The sequence below is a fragment of the Nomascus leucogenys genome, chromosome 3 (genome assembly GCF_006542625.1).
Source record: "Nomascus leucogenys isolate Asia chromosome 3, Asia_NLE_v1, whole genome shotgun sequence".
Classification (NCBI taxonomy): Eukaryota; Metazoa; Chordata; class Mammalia; order Primates; family Hylobatidae; genus Nomascus; species Nomascus leucogenys.
This window is the reverse complement of record NC_044383.1, coordinates 156,040,974-156,059,904: the sequence shown is the minus strand read 5'-3', so window position 1 is coordinate 156,059,904 and position 18,931 is coordinate 156,040,974. Positions and strand designations below refer to the sequence as shown.

Genomic DNA, 18,931 nt, shown 5'->3' with positions numbered 1-18,931 from the left:
TGTATTATCATTTTTTTTTTCCAAAAATGGGATCAAATGCCATGCCCAGAGGACAGACAGAACAGAGCTTAGAAGATACCCACTAATCTGGTCATTATCTTGGGGAAAGAGGCAGAAGAGAAAGGAAGGAAGGACCTCCCCTTTCTGATTTTATTCCTCTGAATCAGCTGAAGATGTACTTTTACAATTTAAAAAAAAAAAAAAAAACCACCCTAACAATAAAACCTAAGAACCCACAAATGTCCACCTGATAGTCCATGAGAAAAAAACTGCAAAACAAGCAAAAAAAAGTTACTGCAGAGTTGGCAGCCTGTGGATAGGGCACCAGCTTCTACACCTGAAGGACTCACTCATTTTTACCACTTACTAGCCGTGTAACCTTAGCCAAGTCCCTCAGCTGGGGCCCTTATCTCCTCACCTCCAACAGAGGAACACAACCTAACTGAAGTTTTGTGAGGATTCCAGGCACTGTATGCAAAATACCTAGAAAACAGGAGTTGCTCAATATATGGAAGGTAATAAATACACATTTCCCGAGCAACTGTGAGTTCTCAGATCATTAATCTGTTTTCATTGCAGCATACAATGAAATATTGACTGAAACAAACACCAAAATGGTTTCAGGCATTATATCTCAAATACAACTTTGTGGAAAACAGTATGATCACATGACTCTTACAAGGTATCATAACAACAATCTAACACTTTTATAAACTGCATTTATTGTACAGAGTACTCTGAAGAAAGAAAAAATATGTACAGCCATTCATTTTCATTAACACATGTATTCTGTCCTGCAATACTGGAGAGGTGGAATGTGTCTGGCACAGAAATAACCCCTAGGAGTTATAAATTAGAAAAACAACACTTTTAAAAAAGATTTTTACTTTTCTGGTAGAAATATAAAAACTGTGGTTCATGGGGAAAAACATTAAAATTAAAAAGTCCAATCAATTATAGAGGTGGCTTTAACACTTAAAGTTTTCTCCCTCAAACCAACTTGTCAACAGCAGTGTTTAAAATCTACATATAAATAAATGGGCAGCGCTGCCCAGATAGCAGCACAGTATGAGCAACTCACAGTCACGCTGCGCGGTGTTCTCAGTGCACAAATAATGCCCCTTCCCGGCATCCCGCGGTGGGCACTTACAGAAGGGCATCACCTGGTGCCGCAACCTGCAACTCAACATCCATCTTCTCACAACACCACCATTTAAAGGTACCAAAACAAACTGATTTGTTTAAAAAAAAAAAAAAAGTCGGTGGGGGAGGCAAGGGTACATGACAGCCATTACGTCGTCTTCCTGAATCCCTTTAGAATAGGGTAGATGTTTTCAAATGCTTCATAAATTTCTGCTCTGACTTTAGCACCTAAGAAGACAAGTTGGAGTAGAGATGAGAGACTGAAATGGCACTTAACATATTAAGAAGGTAAAATTATTACCTTAAAGCTGCAAGCACAATTCTCACCATACCCAGTCAGATTAAGGCACACACATGAAAACATTAATGGTAGAATCCCTTGTCACAATCTTATTTTTGTTTATAAAACAATACTTTTAAAAAATCATCTTAGTGACTCCAGCGTCTCATTCTATAGCTCAAGAGGCATGTATTCACACTTCTCATCTTGGTCCTGAACCAGGCCATAAATCAAGCAGGACGGCAATGATAACAACTGAATCTTCTTCTCCCAATTGCTACCTTCAACTAAACTCTTTTCTGAATCTTCTTTTCTTGTCTCATAATCATATTGCTGAAGAATCCTAAAGCTTCAGATAACTAATTCCAAGTGAAAACACCATCTTTTATTCGATGCAATGGTCACCTCCTCACTGTAAATGGAAGTCTGCTTGCAGAGCTGTGGTCAGACTTCCCTGCTCTCACTGTGCCTTTAGTGCACAGGTTTCTCGTCAGACTTTGGGTGGGAAGCCTTTGTACAAGAAGCTAGCCCACTGTCCCAAAACTGAAATTTCTTTTCAGCACTGAGAAAATGCCATACTCAAAACACTTACGAACTTTCAGATACTACTTCCTGTTATAACTTACCTGTTAATACAACTTTTCCAGAAACAAAAATAAGGAGAACAATTCTGGGTTTGATCATTCTGTAGATTAAACCAGGAAATAACTCTGGCTCATAACTGGAAGGAAAATTGCAAAAACAGTTTAGAAATTAAGAGCTTTGTGTGCTTTTAGATACAATCAGGACCTGTACAAGGAAAAATACTGAATAAACAAGCAAACCAGTCAAGAGGTAAAGCACAGTTCTTCAAACAGCATCAAAGGATAGAATAATTAAAGCAAGTGAGGCCGACTTGTAGTCATCCGTTGATAACCATTGGATGGGAGGCTATTTGTCCTCCTATCACTTTACCCTATTTCTATTGAATCTGGATTTTCTGATTTAAGAAAAAGAGCCCTGTAGTTATGTCTGCAGTCTCTGTATCATTAGATATAATGATATCTAATGCAGATAATAATCCTTTACTTTTACAGTCCTAATAATTACTATTACAGTCCTAATAATCACTTACTTCTAAGATCCGATACTGACAGTTTAACTTTTAATCATATCTCACCTCCTTAAAGTGAAATATTCTCTAGCTGTCAACTGTGGTCAGGAAATTTAATCAAACTTATATACTAGCCTGAGAATTAACCTATACCTGATTAAGCTGTCTGACTGAATGGACTATTGGTATATATTCTTTTTTTTTTGAGACGGAGTCTTGCTGTGTCGCCCGGGCTGGAGTACAGTGGCACGATCTTGGCTCACTGCAACCTTCACCTCCTGGGTTCGAGTGATTGTCCTGCCTCAGCCTCCTGTGTAGCTGGGATTACAGGCGTGTACCACCACATCCAGCTAATTTTTGAATTTTTAGTAGAGACGGGGTTTCACCATGTTGGCGAGGCTGGTCTTGAACTCCTGAACTCAAGTGATCTGCCTGCCTCGGCCTCCCAAAGTGTTGGGATTACAGGCGTGAGCCACCAGGCCAGGCCTGGTACATATTCTTCTAAACCTAGTAATCTCATTTTTCTCAGTTCAGAGAGACTGAAAACAGGATGCCTCTGTTTCTGTGTGTCTGACCTAAGACAAAATTCAGGACAGGCTTCTCTGAGGAAGAGTGCAACGGGTAGACATATGGAACTCAGGTGGGAGCTTCCTAGGTGAAAAGGGCAATGAGTGTACTAGGCATAAAAGCAGCCAAGTGCAAAGGCCCAGGGCAGGAGGAACCAAGTGAGCCCAAGGGGCACACATAACTAATGTGCCTGTGAACAGACACCAGAAGACCATGAGATGAAGCAGTGAGGTGGACAGGGCTGCCTGCCTGTGAGTCTTCACCTGCAAGTAGCAGGGAAGATAATAGAAAGTTGTTCCTATGGCTCAACTTCACACTTTGCTGGTAGATCTGACACAATGTTGACTAAAAGAGAAGATCCAAACTGGGAAAAAAAATTGATACAAAAGGTTAGGTTCAATTCATGCATTCCAAGTGTATTCAGCAATAAAATGATAAAACATACAGATGTAGAATCAAATTCATTCCAGTAAAGGGGAGTTATGGGTACCGCTAAGTGCTAAGGGAAGCAGAGGCTGGTAAGGGTGATAAATATGACTGAGAACATCAGGAAGACAATGCAAGAATACATACAACTATAACCATGTCAACTGTTCTCATATACTGAATATTTTGCAGGTGTTTTATTCTGAACATGTTTAGATTATAAATGAACTGTTGCCAAGAGCAATCATAATACATTTCAGACTTACCTACTAAATTGTTGGTGGGTGAGCACAAGGCCTTCTAACCTTATAGGAAACTTCACATCACAGCTCCCCACCATGTTCTGAATCTTGAAGTCCAAGAACTTAGCTGGAAAACCCAACTTCTGTACAACTCTAGCATATTTTCTTGCTGCCAGTCTGGACTGTTCTTCACTAGGGAAAGGAAAAAAGTGAGTTATTCATACTCAGAGCCAGCTAAAATACTTATTTAAACTAATAACTTATAAGAAGTCCAAAACAGTAAACTAATAAAGTGTAAAGTGGTCAGCCTTCTTTCAATAGGAGAAAAGACTGACAGACATTCACAATTCCTTCTAAAGTATTCCTGGATCCTTGACAGAAAACTGTGGGCCTGCCAAAATGACCTTTCAATCCGCCAAATTATTGTAGCCCTAGATTTTATGGATGTGAATTATCACCATCATCAATCATCACTATTTATGTATTTTAGCCCATGCATTTCTACTGAGAAGAAAATTAACAAACTTCATTTTGATCAGAAAATGTTGATGAGATTTATTATTGAACAATGTATTCACTAATTCTATCCTCTTTTATACCAAGACTCATGAATAGACATTCCTATGTCATTTGTTGAATAAAACTATGACTTAGCAGTTCAGAGCTTACATAAGAAAAGCAGAATGTGGGCCAAGTGTGGTGGCTCACACCTGTAATCCCAAGCACTTTGGGAGGCCAAGGCGGATAGATCACCTGAGGTCAAGAGTTCCGAGACCAGTTTGGTCAACATGGTGAAACCCTATCTCTACTAAAAATACAAAAATTAGCCAGGCGTGGTGGCAGGCACCTGTAATCCCAGCTACTTGAGAGGCTGAGGCAAGAGAATCATTTGAACTTGGGAGGTGGAGGTTGCAATGAGCCAAGAATGTGCCACTGCACTCCAGCCTAGGTGACTCTGCCAAAAAAAAAAAAAGAAAGAAAAGGAAAGAAAGAAAGAAGAGAAGAGAAAAAAAGAAAAGAGAAAAAGGAAGGCAGGCAGGCAGGCCGGGCACGGTGGCTCACACCTGTAATCACAATACTTTGGGAGGCTGAGGCAGGCGGATCATGAGGTCAGGAGATCGAGACCATCCTGGCTAACACAGTGAAACCTCGTCTCTACTAAAAACACAAAAAAATTAGCCGGGCATGGTGGCGGGCACCTATAGTCCCACCTACTCGGGAGGCTGAGGCAAGAGAATGGCATGAACCCACGAGGCGGAGCTTGTAGTGAGCCAAGATCGCCCCACTGCACTCCAGCCTGGGCGCAGAGTGAGACTCCATCTCAAAAACAACAACAACAAAAAAAAAGAATGTGAAAATATTACCGTTAAAAGACTATCAGATGCAGGGGATCAGGAAGAACAAAAATCAAGCATACATATATATGCTATGCTTTTAATTTTCAGGTAAATTTATTGGTGGTTTCTTGTCTTGATGAAATAGTCATCCAACTAGATATACAATATTCAGTTTTCAGATGCTCTGGGACAAAAAGGCTAAATGCTGCATGAAAAGCTTGCCTTGATAAACCAAAAGTTTCTGATGTTCCATGCAGGGGAAAACAAGCAAACAAAAAGGCTCTTAATTAAAAAGGTTACTACTGCATATTGTGGCCAAGGGGAAGTGAAAGGTAAGAACAGATCCTTGTCCTGCATTCTGAAAAAACTCGGAGACCAGGAGCCAGAATGTCCACACCAATGGCATTCCCTTCACTGAAAGACAATTTCAAACTTCAGAATAAGCAAAAACATCCACAGCCCCTTCTATGTGTTGATACCTCCAGGTACATTTAATACTCTTTCATTTAAAAAGTTTTAGTGGCCGAGCGCGGTGGCTCACGCTTGTAATCCCAGCACTTTGGGAGGCCGAGGCGGGCGGATCATGAGGTCAGGAGATCGAGACCACGGTGAAACCCCGTCTCTACTAAAAATACAAAAAATTAGCCGGACGTGGTGGCGGGCGCCTGTAGTCCCAGCTACTCGGAGAGGCTGAGGCAGGAGAATGGCGTGAACCCAGGAGGCAGAGCTTGCAGTGAGCCGAGATTGCGCCACTGCACTCCAGCCTGGGTGACAGAGCAAGACTCCATCTCAAAAAAAAAAAAAAAAAAAAGTTTTAGTTTATTTGTTCAGTTCATTTATGAAGCTAATGTCACTAATTTTCCCCCTAGTTTTTGACTCCTACCAGGTATATGAGCTCTGTTTAGAATAGTCAGGTCCCCAGAGCACTAACCTTCAGACAGGATCACTTCAGATGGAGAATATAGGCAATGACATTTTATAATATGGGTGCATTCCTTAAGATCTGCACAACTCAAACACTCATAATGAAAGCTAGTTCCAGTGAGACGGCAGGTTTCTGCGGCCAACACGTGGTGCTGTCACGCTGCCAGGCCCAATAAGGTCTGCAAAGCCCTTACAGCATTAGCTTAGAAGTGTTTTCATTCTTATCATTTTTCTTCCATTTCAAGATGTATTTGTGTTATTTACAACATTTTTCATATAAAGGGAATTTTATTAATAGTTCTGATGTTGTATTACAGCTTACCTAATTTTTTTTTTTTTTTTTTTTCTGGAGAAAGTGTCTTGTTCTGTCTCCCATGCTGGAGTACAGTGGCATGATCTCAGCTCACTGCAACCTCCACCTCCCAGATTTCAGCGATTCTCATGCTTCAGCCTCCCAAGTAGCTGGGACTACAGACATCCACTACCACGCCTGGCTAATTTTTGTATTTTTAGTACAGATGGAGTTTCACCGTGTTGGCCAGGCTGGTCTCGAACTCCTGGCCTCAAGTGATTTGCCCGCCTTGGTGAGACACCACGCCTGCCCATATCTAATTTTTAAGAAAATGAAATCACTGCTATCTAAAATTAATAGAATCAAATGATACATAAATAAATAAAAATAAAATTAATAGAATCTTATTAAAATGGTTTTTATAAGAAAGCAATAATAACATGTTAAAGTGCTAACCTAATAACCTAAAAACAATGAGATATCACCTTTTCATTCATAACCCATAGGCCAGAAGAATGAATTTCTTACGGCTACCTCTTGGCTCCTGTGCACACCATTTTCCCAGAACTGAAAATCAGTGCCGTGGTTCGTGGCTCTCTTATCCTCATGATTACTGCAGCAAACCGCTAAAATGGTCAGAGAGAATAATTAGTGAGGTCATGCCAAACTGCTCAATTTTGTTAGGAGAACTACCCATTGACAAAAAATCACAACTGGTAGGAAAGACATAGTACATCTAGTTATCAAAATATTTGTCCTGTATTTCTGTATATCTGTAAAGGATTTGCATACACCACATGTAACAAATATTCCTTTGCATAAGGAGCAGAAAATAATCAATTGTGACTACCAAGTTATACCAAGATCTGTATGTTCTTTCACATGAGCATTCCATCAAGAGAAATGTTTGCAAAATTTGGTTATGTTCTCAATAAACACCAGTGCTTCTGTTTCTACTTTATATTTGTATTCAAGTAAATGTGATTATAATAGATGAAAGATTAATTCTTAGAATGGCACATGTCATACAGACTCATTATGAGTGGTTAAAAAGTGATTTTCAGACCCTTAGCTATCTTTCAGATCTTAGGCATTATGTTTCAAGCATTTTAAAATGCACGCTAAGTCCATTACTTAACACTTCTCTCAACCCAGCTAATGTTTATCCAAGTTACTTTGCCTACTATAGCTGGCAAACATCATCCCTATACTTATACAAAATTCTTCACATGATCCCAATACAATATATATATAACTTAGCTTATTTTATAGACTGCTGTATTCCCAGGGATTCTTATATCACAGACACTCAATAAAAGATACAAAACAATGCACATTTTACTTTAGATCTTCATTTTGTTGGTGTCAAGGAATAAGCATAACACAAACTCTTTGATATACAGATTTTTTTTTTTTTGAGGCGGAGTCTCGCTCTGTTGCCAGGCTGGAATGCAATGGCGCAATCTCCGCTCACTGCACCCTCTGCCTCCCAGGTTCAAGTGATTCTCCTGCCTCAGCCTCCCAAGTAGCTGGGATTACAGGCGCATGCCACCACTCTCGGCAAATTTTTGTATTTTTAGTAGAGACGGGGTTTCACTGTGTTGGCCAGGATGGTCTTGAACTCCTGACCTCAGATGATCTGCCCGCCTCGGCCTCCCAAAGTGCTGGGATTACACGTGTGAGCCACCAAGCCCGGCCGATTTTTTTTTTTAAGAGACAAGGTCTTGCCATGTTGCCTGGGCTGGTGTTGATCTCCTTGGCTCAAGCAATTCTCCTTCCTCAGCCTCCCAAAGTGCTGGGATTACAGGCATTAGCCACTGTGCCTGGCCTGATCTACAGACATTTGTTATACAGCGTGAAATACATTAAAATACAGAGACATGGCAAAGACAAAAAAGAAAAAAAAAAAGAAATCCATTAAATCTAACCTTGGGATTATATTCGGCATTTCGGGCACGAAGTGCAATGGTCTTTAGGTCAAGTTTACAACCAAGATTCACTGTGGATACAATATTTCTGTAAGAAATTTAAAAAGAAAACACAACTATTTAAATTACTTAACTTTCATTGGATGAGGTGTTAGAAATTATGCAGACATCTCATTATTTCAACCAGGCTTTAATTTTTTTTAATTGCTCACATTTATTGTTTAACAAGTATCATGCACATGTTGAGCATTTTAGATAGATTATTCCATTTAATACTTATAATGCACTGAGGTAGAAGTTACCAGTATTCACACATTTGGATAAATAAGCTGAAGCTTAAAGGTAGTGCACCTTGCTCAGGATGCAATGGCTCCCAAGTGGAGGAGCCAGGATTTGAGTCTGTCTGTCTCCAGAGCCTGCCCTTAGCCTTCTTACAGACAAACTCAATTCTCATCTGTGAGCTCTGAAAAGCCACCACCACCACCCTACTCCTAAGTCGCTATTTATAATGAAAACAAGCAGGCATGAACTGCCCAGTTCTCTCAAAGTAAGTATCTTTTGAAAAACAAGAGCTAAGTGTCTTTAGCAAAAAAAAAAAAAAAAAAAAAAAAGCAAAACCCTGCTTTCTCTTCTAATTAACTCTCAGTAAATAAGGATAAACGGAAGCATCTGGGTCCACTGACCCCTTTCATTTCTCAGTGTTCTTAAATCATTTAATGAATAACTTATACAAGAATAAAGACATACTAAAAAGCAACTCTATTAGAAATTTTAATAAAAATTTAAACAAATCCACATTTTCATTGTACATTTTTCTGCTTATGAAAGTATATATACTTGAAATGGGCAATGCCCTTTGAATGCAATTAACTGCTCAACAACTGTCTGGCATGGCCCTGGAAATCAGCATCCCAAGAATATCGAGTCCAGATTTCAAAGACGTAGGTTCAAAGAGGTTTTAGCTCATTGTTGCTCCTGGTTCTTTGTCTTGTACTGTCAAAAGGCAATACTTTTGAAAACTTGATGGCTCATAATTTTTTTCAAAAGAGAATGGCAGTCTATGATACACAACTGTAAAGCCAATTAGGTTGATCCACACAATGAATGTTTTCGTTTCCATATCATCTTATTTCCTTCCAATCACCGTTGTATACACATCTGCCTTTAGCATTTGTCCACTTATGAACTATATCAAGTAGATTTTAGTATGTCTATCACAACTTTAGTCACATAATTGTTAAATGTATTCTTATATATTTTCATTAATTAAATATTTACCTTAATCCCTCTTAAGCCTACAAGATTGAGAGGGCACTGAATTACCACCCAGGAGGGTTCTTAGTAGATAGTGGAAATTCAGGAATGGGGATGACTGGATGCTCTGGGGAGTATCAGAACAACAAAGGCACTGGCAAGAAACAAACACCTGACTGTACTATTTATAATTTATTATTTAAATCAGAAATGCAAACTTAAATATTCCTGGGAGTCAGACAAGCATGCTGGACGCATGGGAGCGGTATAGACAAGGGTGAGCTAAAAAGGGCTCTCTCTAAAATCACTAAAATTACTCTGTTTTTAAAATTGTGTGTGGGGTCAAACAAAATTGTGGAGGCAAGATTTAGGTCTTTGGGTGAAAGTCAGCATCCACGATTACACACACTTAGTTCCAAAAATGATCAGAGATAGCTTATAAACAACAACCATATATGTAACAAGGTGAATAAATGCAAATAGGAAATACTAGATCTAAAGGGAGTATGAAGGAGGAAGGTATCTGTACAAGAAAACTGAGATGAGATGCAGAGACTGCAAGTAACCTTTTAATTTGGTCATAAGCTTTCTAAAATGAAAAGCTATACACTTCTTATTGACTGGGATTATTTGGAAATATTGCTGGTTTTTCAGGAAGATGAAATTATTTCCTACCCCTACTACACTGTTACATATAGAACCCACTTCATTTAGGTAGAAAAATCCATTTACGACAAGAACAGTCATCCTCATTTTGTGGGAAGGACACAAACCTTCAAAGATTATATGCAGCCCCCATGGTAAAAACAAAAAACAAGAACTACCAGAAATTATACTGATATTGTGACTAAAGACCTAAAATAGCATAAGGGAAAGAGACTACATAACATTGTGATTTAGCGATATCAGATACAGGGAAATGCCTATAATATAATAATAACAACAGTGAAAGATTAAATTTTATTGGCTCAGGTATGTAAACACAAATGACCACATTTCTTTTTTTTTTTTTTATTTTTTTATTTTTTTGAGACGGAGTCTCCCTCTGTCGCCAAGGCTGGAGTGCAGTGGCGCAATCTCGGCTCACTGCAAGCTCCACCTCCCGGGTTCACGCCATTCTCCTGCCTCAGCCTCTCCGAGTAGCTGGGACTACAGGCGCCCGCCACCACGCCCGGCTAATTTTTTGTATTTTTAGTAGAGACGGGGTTTCACCGTGGTCTCGATCTCCTGACCTCGTGATCCACCCGCCTCGGCCTCCCAAAGTGCTGGGATTACAAGCGTGAGCCACCGCGCCCGGCCAAATGACCACATTTCTAAACCTGTTAAGAGCCTTTTACTGAGGACACTGACTAAGAGCTTTGCTTCCCTTTCCCAAGTGTGAGATAAAGCAAATTCTGATACACAATTACTGTTAGTGCCACTCCCTCCCTTAATAAAAGGATCCATCTGAAAACAGAGCAGGAACACAACTCAAAGGGACTCCTAAGTGAGAGGAAACATAAAACACCAAGTACTCACTGCAGCTGCGGTACAATCCCGGAACTCTCCGAAGCTGGTGTGGCAGGAGTGATGGGGGTCATGGGGGTCATGGGGGAGGGATACAGTGGAGTGGTGCCCGGCAAGGGTGCAGTTGTGAGAGTCTGTGAGTGGAAGAGCTGTGGTGCCTGGCCTGAGGTTCCCTGTGTTGCCTGCTGGGACGTTGACTGCTGAACGGCTGCAGCTGCCACTGCCTGTTGCTGCTGCTGCTGCTGCTGTTGTTGCTGTTGCTGCTGCTGCTGCTGCTGCTGCTGCTGTTGTTGCTGCTGCTGCCTTTGCTGCTCTTCCAAAATAGACAGACTATTGGTGTTCTGAATAGGCTGTGGGGTCAATCCAGTGCCATAAGGCATCATTGGACTAAAGATAGGGATTCCGGGAGTCATGGCACCCTGTGGAGAGCAAGGAGAAAAATAGGTTAGGCCAGCTGCTGCTAAGTGTGCAACTTTCTTGGTGGAACAGCAGGTGAGATGTGCAAAGACAGATGCCTTCTGAGAATAATGGGGTTATTAAACATTAATTATGGAAGAACCAGCTATTCTTATACATATTGCTTTCTTCTTTAATACCACATGGTAGATAAACATGAAGAAAAATTGATAAACTGAACTTCGGAAAAATTAAAAACTTCTGTTCTTTGAAAGACACCACTGAGAAAATTAAAAGGCAGGCCACAGACTGGGAAAAAAAATACCTACAATACATACATCTGAGAAAGGACTGGTAAACAGAATAATAAAGAGCTCTGACAACTCCATAAAAGAAGATCAACAAATAAAATAATAAAAAAGGGCAAAAGATGTGAAGGACATATTATAAATGAAGATGCAGGCATACCTCAGAGATACTGCGGGTTAGGTTCCAGACCATCTCTATTTCCCAGTGTCTACAAAAGTTATGTTAACACTGTAGTCTATTAAGTGTGCAGTAGCATTATGTCTGATAATATGCATATACCTTAATTTAAAAATGCTTTATTGCTAAAAATGCTACAATCATGTGAGCCTGCGGCAAATCATCATCTTTTTGCTGACAGAGGGTCTTGCCTCGATGTTGATGGCTGCTGACGGATCAGGGTGGTAGCTGTGGCAATTTCTTAAAATAAGACTGATGAAGTTTGCCACACCGACTAACTCTTCCTTTCACTGAAGATGTCTCTGTAGCATAGGATGCTGTCTGACAGCATTTTACCCACACTAGAACTTATTTCAAAATTGGAGTCAATCCTCTCAAACCCTGCTGCTGCTTTATCAACTAAGTTTATGTAATATTCTAAAGTCATCAATTCTTCACCAGGAGTCAATTCCATCTCAAGAAACCACTTTCTTTGCTTATCCACAAGAAGCAACTCCTCATCTGTTCAGGTTTTATCAAAAAGTTGCAGCAAATCAGTCACATCTTCAGATTCACTTCTAATTCTAGTTCACTTGCTATCTCCACTACACCTGCAGTAACTTCTAGCACTGAAGTCTAGAACCTCTCAAAGTCATCCATGAGGGTTGGAATCAACTTCTTCCAAACTCTTATTCATGTTGATATTTCACCCTCCTCCCATGAATCACGAACGTTCTTAATGGCATCTAGAATGGTGAATCTTTTCCAGAAGGTTTTCAATTCACTTTGCCCAGATCCATCAGAGGAATCATTATCTATGGCAGCTACAGCATATGTCCCTCCCTGCTTCCTTTCTTTGAGACAGGGTCTCCATTGTAGCCTTTAACTTCTGGACTCAAGTGACCCTCCCGCCTCAGCCTCCCAAGTAGCTGGGACTACAGGCACATGCCACCATGACCAGCTAATTCAAAAAAAATTTTTTTTTGTAGCAACAGGGACTTGTTTTGTTACCCAGGTTGGTCTCGAGCTCCTGGCTTTGAGTGATCCTTCCACCTTGGCCTCCCAAAGTACCGAGATTACAAGCATGAGCCACCATGCCCTGCTGTATTTCTTAAATAGTAAGAATTGAAAGTTGAAATTACTCCTTGATCCATGGGCTGAAGAATGGATATATTATTTAAGCAGGCATGAAAACAATATTAATCTCCTTGTTCTTCTCCATCAGAGCTTGTGGACAACTAGTTACACTGTCAGTGAGTAATATTTTGAAATGAAACTTTTTTTCTGAGTAGATCTCAAAGAGCTTAAAATGTTCAGTAAACCATGCTGTCAACAGACGTGCTCTCATCAGGTTTTGTTGTTCTGTTTACTGAGAACAGGCACAGTAGATTTAGCGTAATTCTTAAGGGCTCTATGATTTTAGAACAGTAGATGAGCACTGGCTTCAACTTAAGGTCACCAGCTCTGTTAGCCCCTAACTACAGTCAGCCAATCCTCTGAAGCTTTGAAGCTAGGCACTGATTTCTCCTCTCTAGCTATAAAAGTCCTAGACAGCATCTTCTTCCAGTAGAAGGCTGTTTCATCTACATTAAAAATCCATTATTTAGTATATTAGTATAGTCACCTTCATCAATTATCTCAGCTAGATCTTCCAGATAACTTGCTGCTTCACGTTGCATTTCTATGTTGTGGAGAAGGCTTCTCTCCTTTATTAAAGCTCATGAATAAACCTCTGCTAGTTTCAAAATTTTCTTCTACAGCTTCCTCTCCTCTCTCAGCCTTTACAGAATTGAAGAGAGTTAAGGCCTTGCTCTGGATTACACTTTGGCTTAAGGGGATGTATGGGTGGTATGATCTTCTATCCAGACCAGTCAAACTTTCTCCATATAAGCAATAAGGCTGTTTTGCTTTCTTATCACTTGTGGGTTTACTGGAGTAGCACTTCTCATTTCCTTTAAGAACTTTTCCCTTGCATTCACAACTTGGCTAACTATTTTGGTGCAAGAGGCCTAGCTTTTAGCCTGTCTCAGCTTTCAACATGCCTTCTTCACTAAGTATAATCATTTCTAGCTTTTGGTTTAAAATGAGAGATGTGCAGCTCTTCCCTTCATCTGAACACTTAATTAAAAGTCACTGTAAGGTTATTAATTAGCCTAATTTCCATATTGTTGTGTCTCAAGGACTAGGGAAGACCAAGGAGAGGGAGAGAGATGGGGGAATGGCTGGTCAGATTGTAGACATTTATCAGTTAAGTTCCTGTATTATACGGGTGCAGTTTATGGTATTCAATAATAACTACAATAGTAACATCAAAGATCACTGATCACAATAACAGATAATAATGAAAAGGTTTGACTGGGCACAGTGGCTTATGCCTGTAATCCCAACACTTTGGGAGGCCAAGGCAGATGGATCACTTGCAGCCAGTAGTTTGACACCAGCCTAGCCAACATGGTGAAACTCCGTCTCCACTAAAAATACAAAATTTAGCTGGGTGTAGTGGTGCATGCCTGTAATCCTAGCTACTTGCGAGGCTGAGGCAGGAGAATTGCTTGAACACGGGAGATGGAGGTTGCAGTGAGCCAAGACTACACCACTGCACTCCAGCCTGCGCAACAGAGTGACTGTCTGGAAAAAAAAAAAAAAAAAAGAAAAAGAAAAAGTTTGATAACAATAACAGATAATAATGAAAAAGTTTGAAATCCCGCAAAAATTACCAAAATCTAACCCCAAGACATGAAGTGAGTACACACTGTTGGAAAAATAACGCCAAGACTTGCTGGGTACAGGTTTACCACAACCTTCAATTTGTCAAACATGCAGTAAAGTGAAGTGCAGTAAAGTGAGGTGGGCCTGTGTATGAGTGGCTGACAAGCACTTGCCAAGGTGCTCAGAAACATTAGTAATCAGGCAAATAAAAATCAAAACCACAATAAGATACTACTAAGCAATCACTAGAGTAAAAGTAGAAAGACTGACAGCACGAAGTGTTGGTTAGGATGTGGAGCAACTTAAATCTCTTATGCTGCAAAACAATACAGCCACTTCAGAAAACAGTTTGGCAGTTTCTTATAAAGTTATACATACACCAATATAGGACCTAGCAATCCTACTCCTAAGTATTTACCCATGAGAAGTAAAAACAGTGCATTCAAAGTCTACACAAATGTTTACAGTGCTTTTATTCATAATAGCTCCAAACTGGAAAGACCCCAAATGTGAGCAACTGGAGAATGGATGAACTGTGGAACATCCAAACAATGGAGTGACACTTAGCTATACAATGGATTAACTACGGATATACAAACAGTATATTGGGCTAAGAAGTCAAACATACACAAAAAAGCATACACTATGATTCCATCTATATGAAATTCTAGAATAGATGAAACTAATCTTCAGCATTGAAAAGCAGATTCAGTAGTTACCTGGGGCCAGCAGAGTGACTATAAAGGGGAAGAAGGGACTTTTAGGTAATTGAAATGTTCTGTAACTTATACATTATGTAATTATCAAAACAGACACTTAAAATGAGTTTTTTTGTATGTAAATTATATTTCAACAAAAGTTATTGCTTTTTTTTTTTTTTTTTTTTGAGACAGAGTCTCGCTTTGTCTCCCATGCTGGAGTGCAGTGGCACGACCTCTGCTCACTGCAACCTCCACCTCCCGGGTTCAAGCAGTTCTCCCTGCCTCAGCCTCCCAAGTAGCTGGGATTACAGGCACCCGCCACAACGCCTGGCTAATTTTTGTATATTTTGTAGAGATGAGGTTTCACCACGTTGGCCAGGCTGGTCTCGAACTCCTGACCTCAGGTGATCCCCCCCACCTTGGCCTCCCAAAGTGCTGGGATTACAGGCGTGAACCACTGCACCCAGGCTGAAAAATTTTTTAAGTAGATGGGTGGTTGAGAACTTGAAATGTAAAAGGGGAAAAATAAAACTTGAAAATAATTTGGTGAGGGTGATTTTCAAAATCAAAGACCCTATATAATCATTTGGAACATTCTCATGTGTTTATCAAAATATTAGGTGTTTTATAAATATATAACTTAGCTTCCAAACAGACTCCTCAAATAAACACCATTGTGCCTATTCAAAGCCTAATAGAACTTCTCAACAAAATAAGGCTTAAAAAATATATTCAATCATTTTCAAAAACAGATCATTAAATGCCCTTCCTTGCCTTTTGATACCATCTCTTGCAGTTCAGATTTCCGCCCTCCCTATTCTCTCCCTCCTGCTGTATTACCTGAGGGGAGGCCAAGCCCTGGGCGTAAGGTGGCAGGCTGTTGTTCTGATCCATGATGTTCACTTTCTTCTTGGCAAACCAGAAACCCTTGGGCTGGAACTCGTCTCACTATTCAATTTTTTCCTAGAGCATCTCCAGCACACTCTTCTCAGCAACTTCTTCAGTTCCTTGGGTTATCTTCACACACCAAGAAACACTGATGCTGCTTTGGAAAAAAGTCTGAAGTTTAATTTAAGGATCCAGGTAGCCTGTACAGTCCTATAAGCCAGTTCTATGGCTATACAAAACACAAACATGAAAACCAATGAAGCTATTTTGGAATACATTTGTTTTTACCTTATAATCCTAAAGTCTTATTCCTTCCATGTTACCGGTGATTGCATGTAAAATCGCCAACAAAACAAAAATCATTTTGTTACATGTTTAAATACTCGAAAAATGCTCAAAATCGAGCTGTCATAACCAGCATTAAAAACTTTTGAGGAAAAACACCTAGAAAACTAATTCCTAAGCAAAATGTAATATCAGAGCAGAATATTTACTAAGCACTGTATACACAGCACTGTTAGGCAAAGTTCAGATCTAATAATATTCCAATTTTACATCCTCTACAATGTCTTGGGCAAAAAATTAAGTAAATATTAAATTCAATCCAATATACTTCAGAGTAATCATTTATCAAGCTCCTACTGTAATGAAACTGTAAGAGAAAAGCTGCACAGAGATAAAGCCCTGAATTTTTATAAATGTAATAACCTTACCTCTTTAGAACACATTAATGCAAACTATGCCTGTTATCTGACTTTTCTTAAATCATCATCGCTTTACTCACGACACATCTGAAATGAGTTTATACCAACATATTCTCACATAGAACTTAGAGGTCTCAAAGTTACAAATTATATGTCCAAAGATCCTTCAGGCATATGTACTTCAAGCATGTGCTGGTACAGAACAGACACTCAGATATTTGCTGAATGTATGAAAGACTCTGACGATCACTTTGAAAGGGCAAAGGCCCCCAAAGACTATCTATCCTACATACTCATCGCTGAAAAACAGACCAAAAAAGAAAGCAAGCTCTACTTCTGGAAATAAATATATCAGATATTTTTTAAATTATACTTTTTTTTGACAGTTATCCTATAATAACAATAACAGAAGTGCTGCAGATGAGGATATAAAGATAGGAGGATATAGTCCTTGGCATCAAAGTGTTCAGTATGAAGGGTATGCAAATAATTACTGTAAAACATAGTATTATAATAGCAGGTATGGTCTAAGCTAAGTTCCTTGAATGCAAAAACCAGCCTACATGTCTTTGTGATCTCTGCATCTAGCACTATCCTGGAATACAGTATGTGATCCTGAATGAGCCCATGTGCACCCCTGGAAGAGAAGACAATACAGACTAACAGCCCATCACTGTGAAGAGAGGGCAGTGTTTTCACAAAGCAGGGACCATCTAACTTGGGTCTCACAAGGTGAGTACGAATTTACAAATCAGGGCTTCAGACAAAAGAGAAATCAAGCAGAAAGAGGTAACAGATTGAAAAAGCATGCAGTATGCAGGCGACAAGCTTAGCATGACTGTATAGAAGGTCACTGCAGGAGATGAGACAGCACATATTGGTGGGCTCATACTATCAGGAGTTTTAAATGTTATTGCATAGGCAATAATAACAGTTACGGATTTTGGAAGTGCAGTATGAATAGATCTAATTTGACAACACTAGATGAATTTGAGAGGAGTAAAACTGGAGGCTGGAAGTTCCGTTTCAGGAATCTAAGGTTGAGGCAAGAGATAATGATGGCAGAATTTAAAGCCATTATAAGTATGATTAGAGATTTATCCAGGACCTTCGGTGGCTTCAGGCCACTTTTTGCAAATAAGTCTACAGAAGAAACCACACAGTGATTACTGCACTAATTTATCCTCAGAAAAGAGTTGTTTGCTGGGTATCTTCATCTCTTGGAAATGGAAACATCAAATCCAATATTTTTTGCAGGCAATCAAATTAATTCTGCATAGCCTTCTAGTGTCTGTATAACTAAATGAAGCACAGTCTTTTCACAGAAAAGCCTACCTAGAGATTTAGAAAACCATGATGGCCTGAACTGAGAGATGGGAGACCCTGTAAATAAAGTGGTGTGTATTATATTTTAAGCGCTACCGTGCCCGCTGTCTCAGGCTTCTGACAAAGTAAGTCTCAATGTTGGTAGCAAAACAGGCGGGCACAGATCAGGGTGAATCTGCTTCTAACACGGAGAAGAAGCGGATGGCAGGACAGGGCAGGGTAAACTTAGGGTCTTCGATGCAAGGGACTGTCCTGTCCCGCCTGCCGCCGCCCAGCCAGCCAGTAGTACCCTGAGCCCCACAATCGCACGATGGGAAGCCGCTTGCGCAACACGGCAGAGTAGGGCACCAGGCGGGAGCGGCGGCCAAGTGGCCGTTACAGGCCGGAACGGCGGCAGCACGAGAGGGAGGAACGTCCCCCCAGGGGCCTGCACGCGCGCCAATTCCTAGTTTCTTCTCCACCACTGCTCCCATGGCCTCAATGCAGTGGTCGCCTCCGCCCGAACCGTCAGAAAAGAGTACAAGCTGTTACCTGGGTCACTGCAAAGATCACTACGGGCCAACGGAAGCGAAGTTAAACAGCCAGCGGCCCAAGCGCCCGCCACAGCGAACCTGCCCGACCTCACTGAACTCCTGGCGCGCGTTGATAATGTCACTTCCGCCAGTTCTGACCTCGGCTTCAGCGAGTTGCTCCCACTAGGGCCGAGGCCATGCGAAGTGTGGGCATAGGTCACTTCCTGTGTTTCCATAG

General features: G+C 40.3%; 1 protein-coding gene across 3 annotated transcripts; it reads right to left on the bottom strand.

Moving 5' to 3' along the window:
* Window positions 1–699: 699 nt before the first annotated feature.
* On the bottom strand, window positions 700–18,843 carry TBP (TATA-box binding protein). 3 transcript variants are annotated; one of them, XM_030810001.1, is made up of 8 exons: window positions 18,713–18,843; window positions 16,104–16,305; window positions 11,005–11,411; window positions 8,233–8,320; window positions 6,839–6,930; window positions 3,776–3,943; window positions 2,050–2,144; window positions 700–1,371 (listed from the first exon to the last, which is right to left on the bottom strand). In XM_030810001.1, exons 2-8 carry the CDS (start codon window positions 16,155–16,157, stop codon window positions 1,292–1,294), a joined length of 984 nt encoding a protein of 327 aa, XP_030665861.1. In that variant the 5' UTR covers window positions 16,158–16,305; window positions 18,713–18,843; the 3' UTR covers window positions 700–1,291. The 3 variants fall into 3 exon arrangements, with proteins under 3 accessions (XP_030665861.1, XP_030665862.1, XP_030665860.1); XM_030810000.1 differs by having other exon boundaries at window positions 706–1,371; window positions 16,104–16,308; window positions 18,713–18,834; XM_030810002.1 differs by lacking the exon at window positions 16,104–16,305 and having other exon boundaries at window positions 18,713–18,833.
* Between the last annotated feature and the right edge of the window lie 88 nt (window positions 18,844–18,931).

Excerpts from the sequence above, each read along its gene's own strand:
- TBP (XM_030810001.1), bottom strand. The coding sequence starts at position 16,157 with ATGGATCAGAACAACAGCCTGCCACCTTACGCCCAGGGCTTGGCCTCC. Across the intron at positions 3,944-6,838 it reads GTGTGCACAGGAGCCAAGAG|TGAAGAACAGTCCAGACTGG; the intron begins GTAGCCGTAAGA and ends TCCTTTCCCTAG. Across the intron at positions 2,145-3,775 it reads ACCCACCAACAATTTAGTAG|TTATGAGCCAGAGTTATTTC; the intron begins GTAAGTCTGAAA and ends TTTTCCTTCCAG.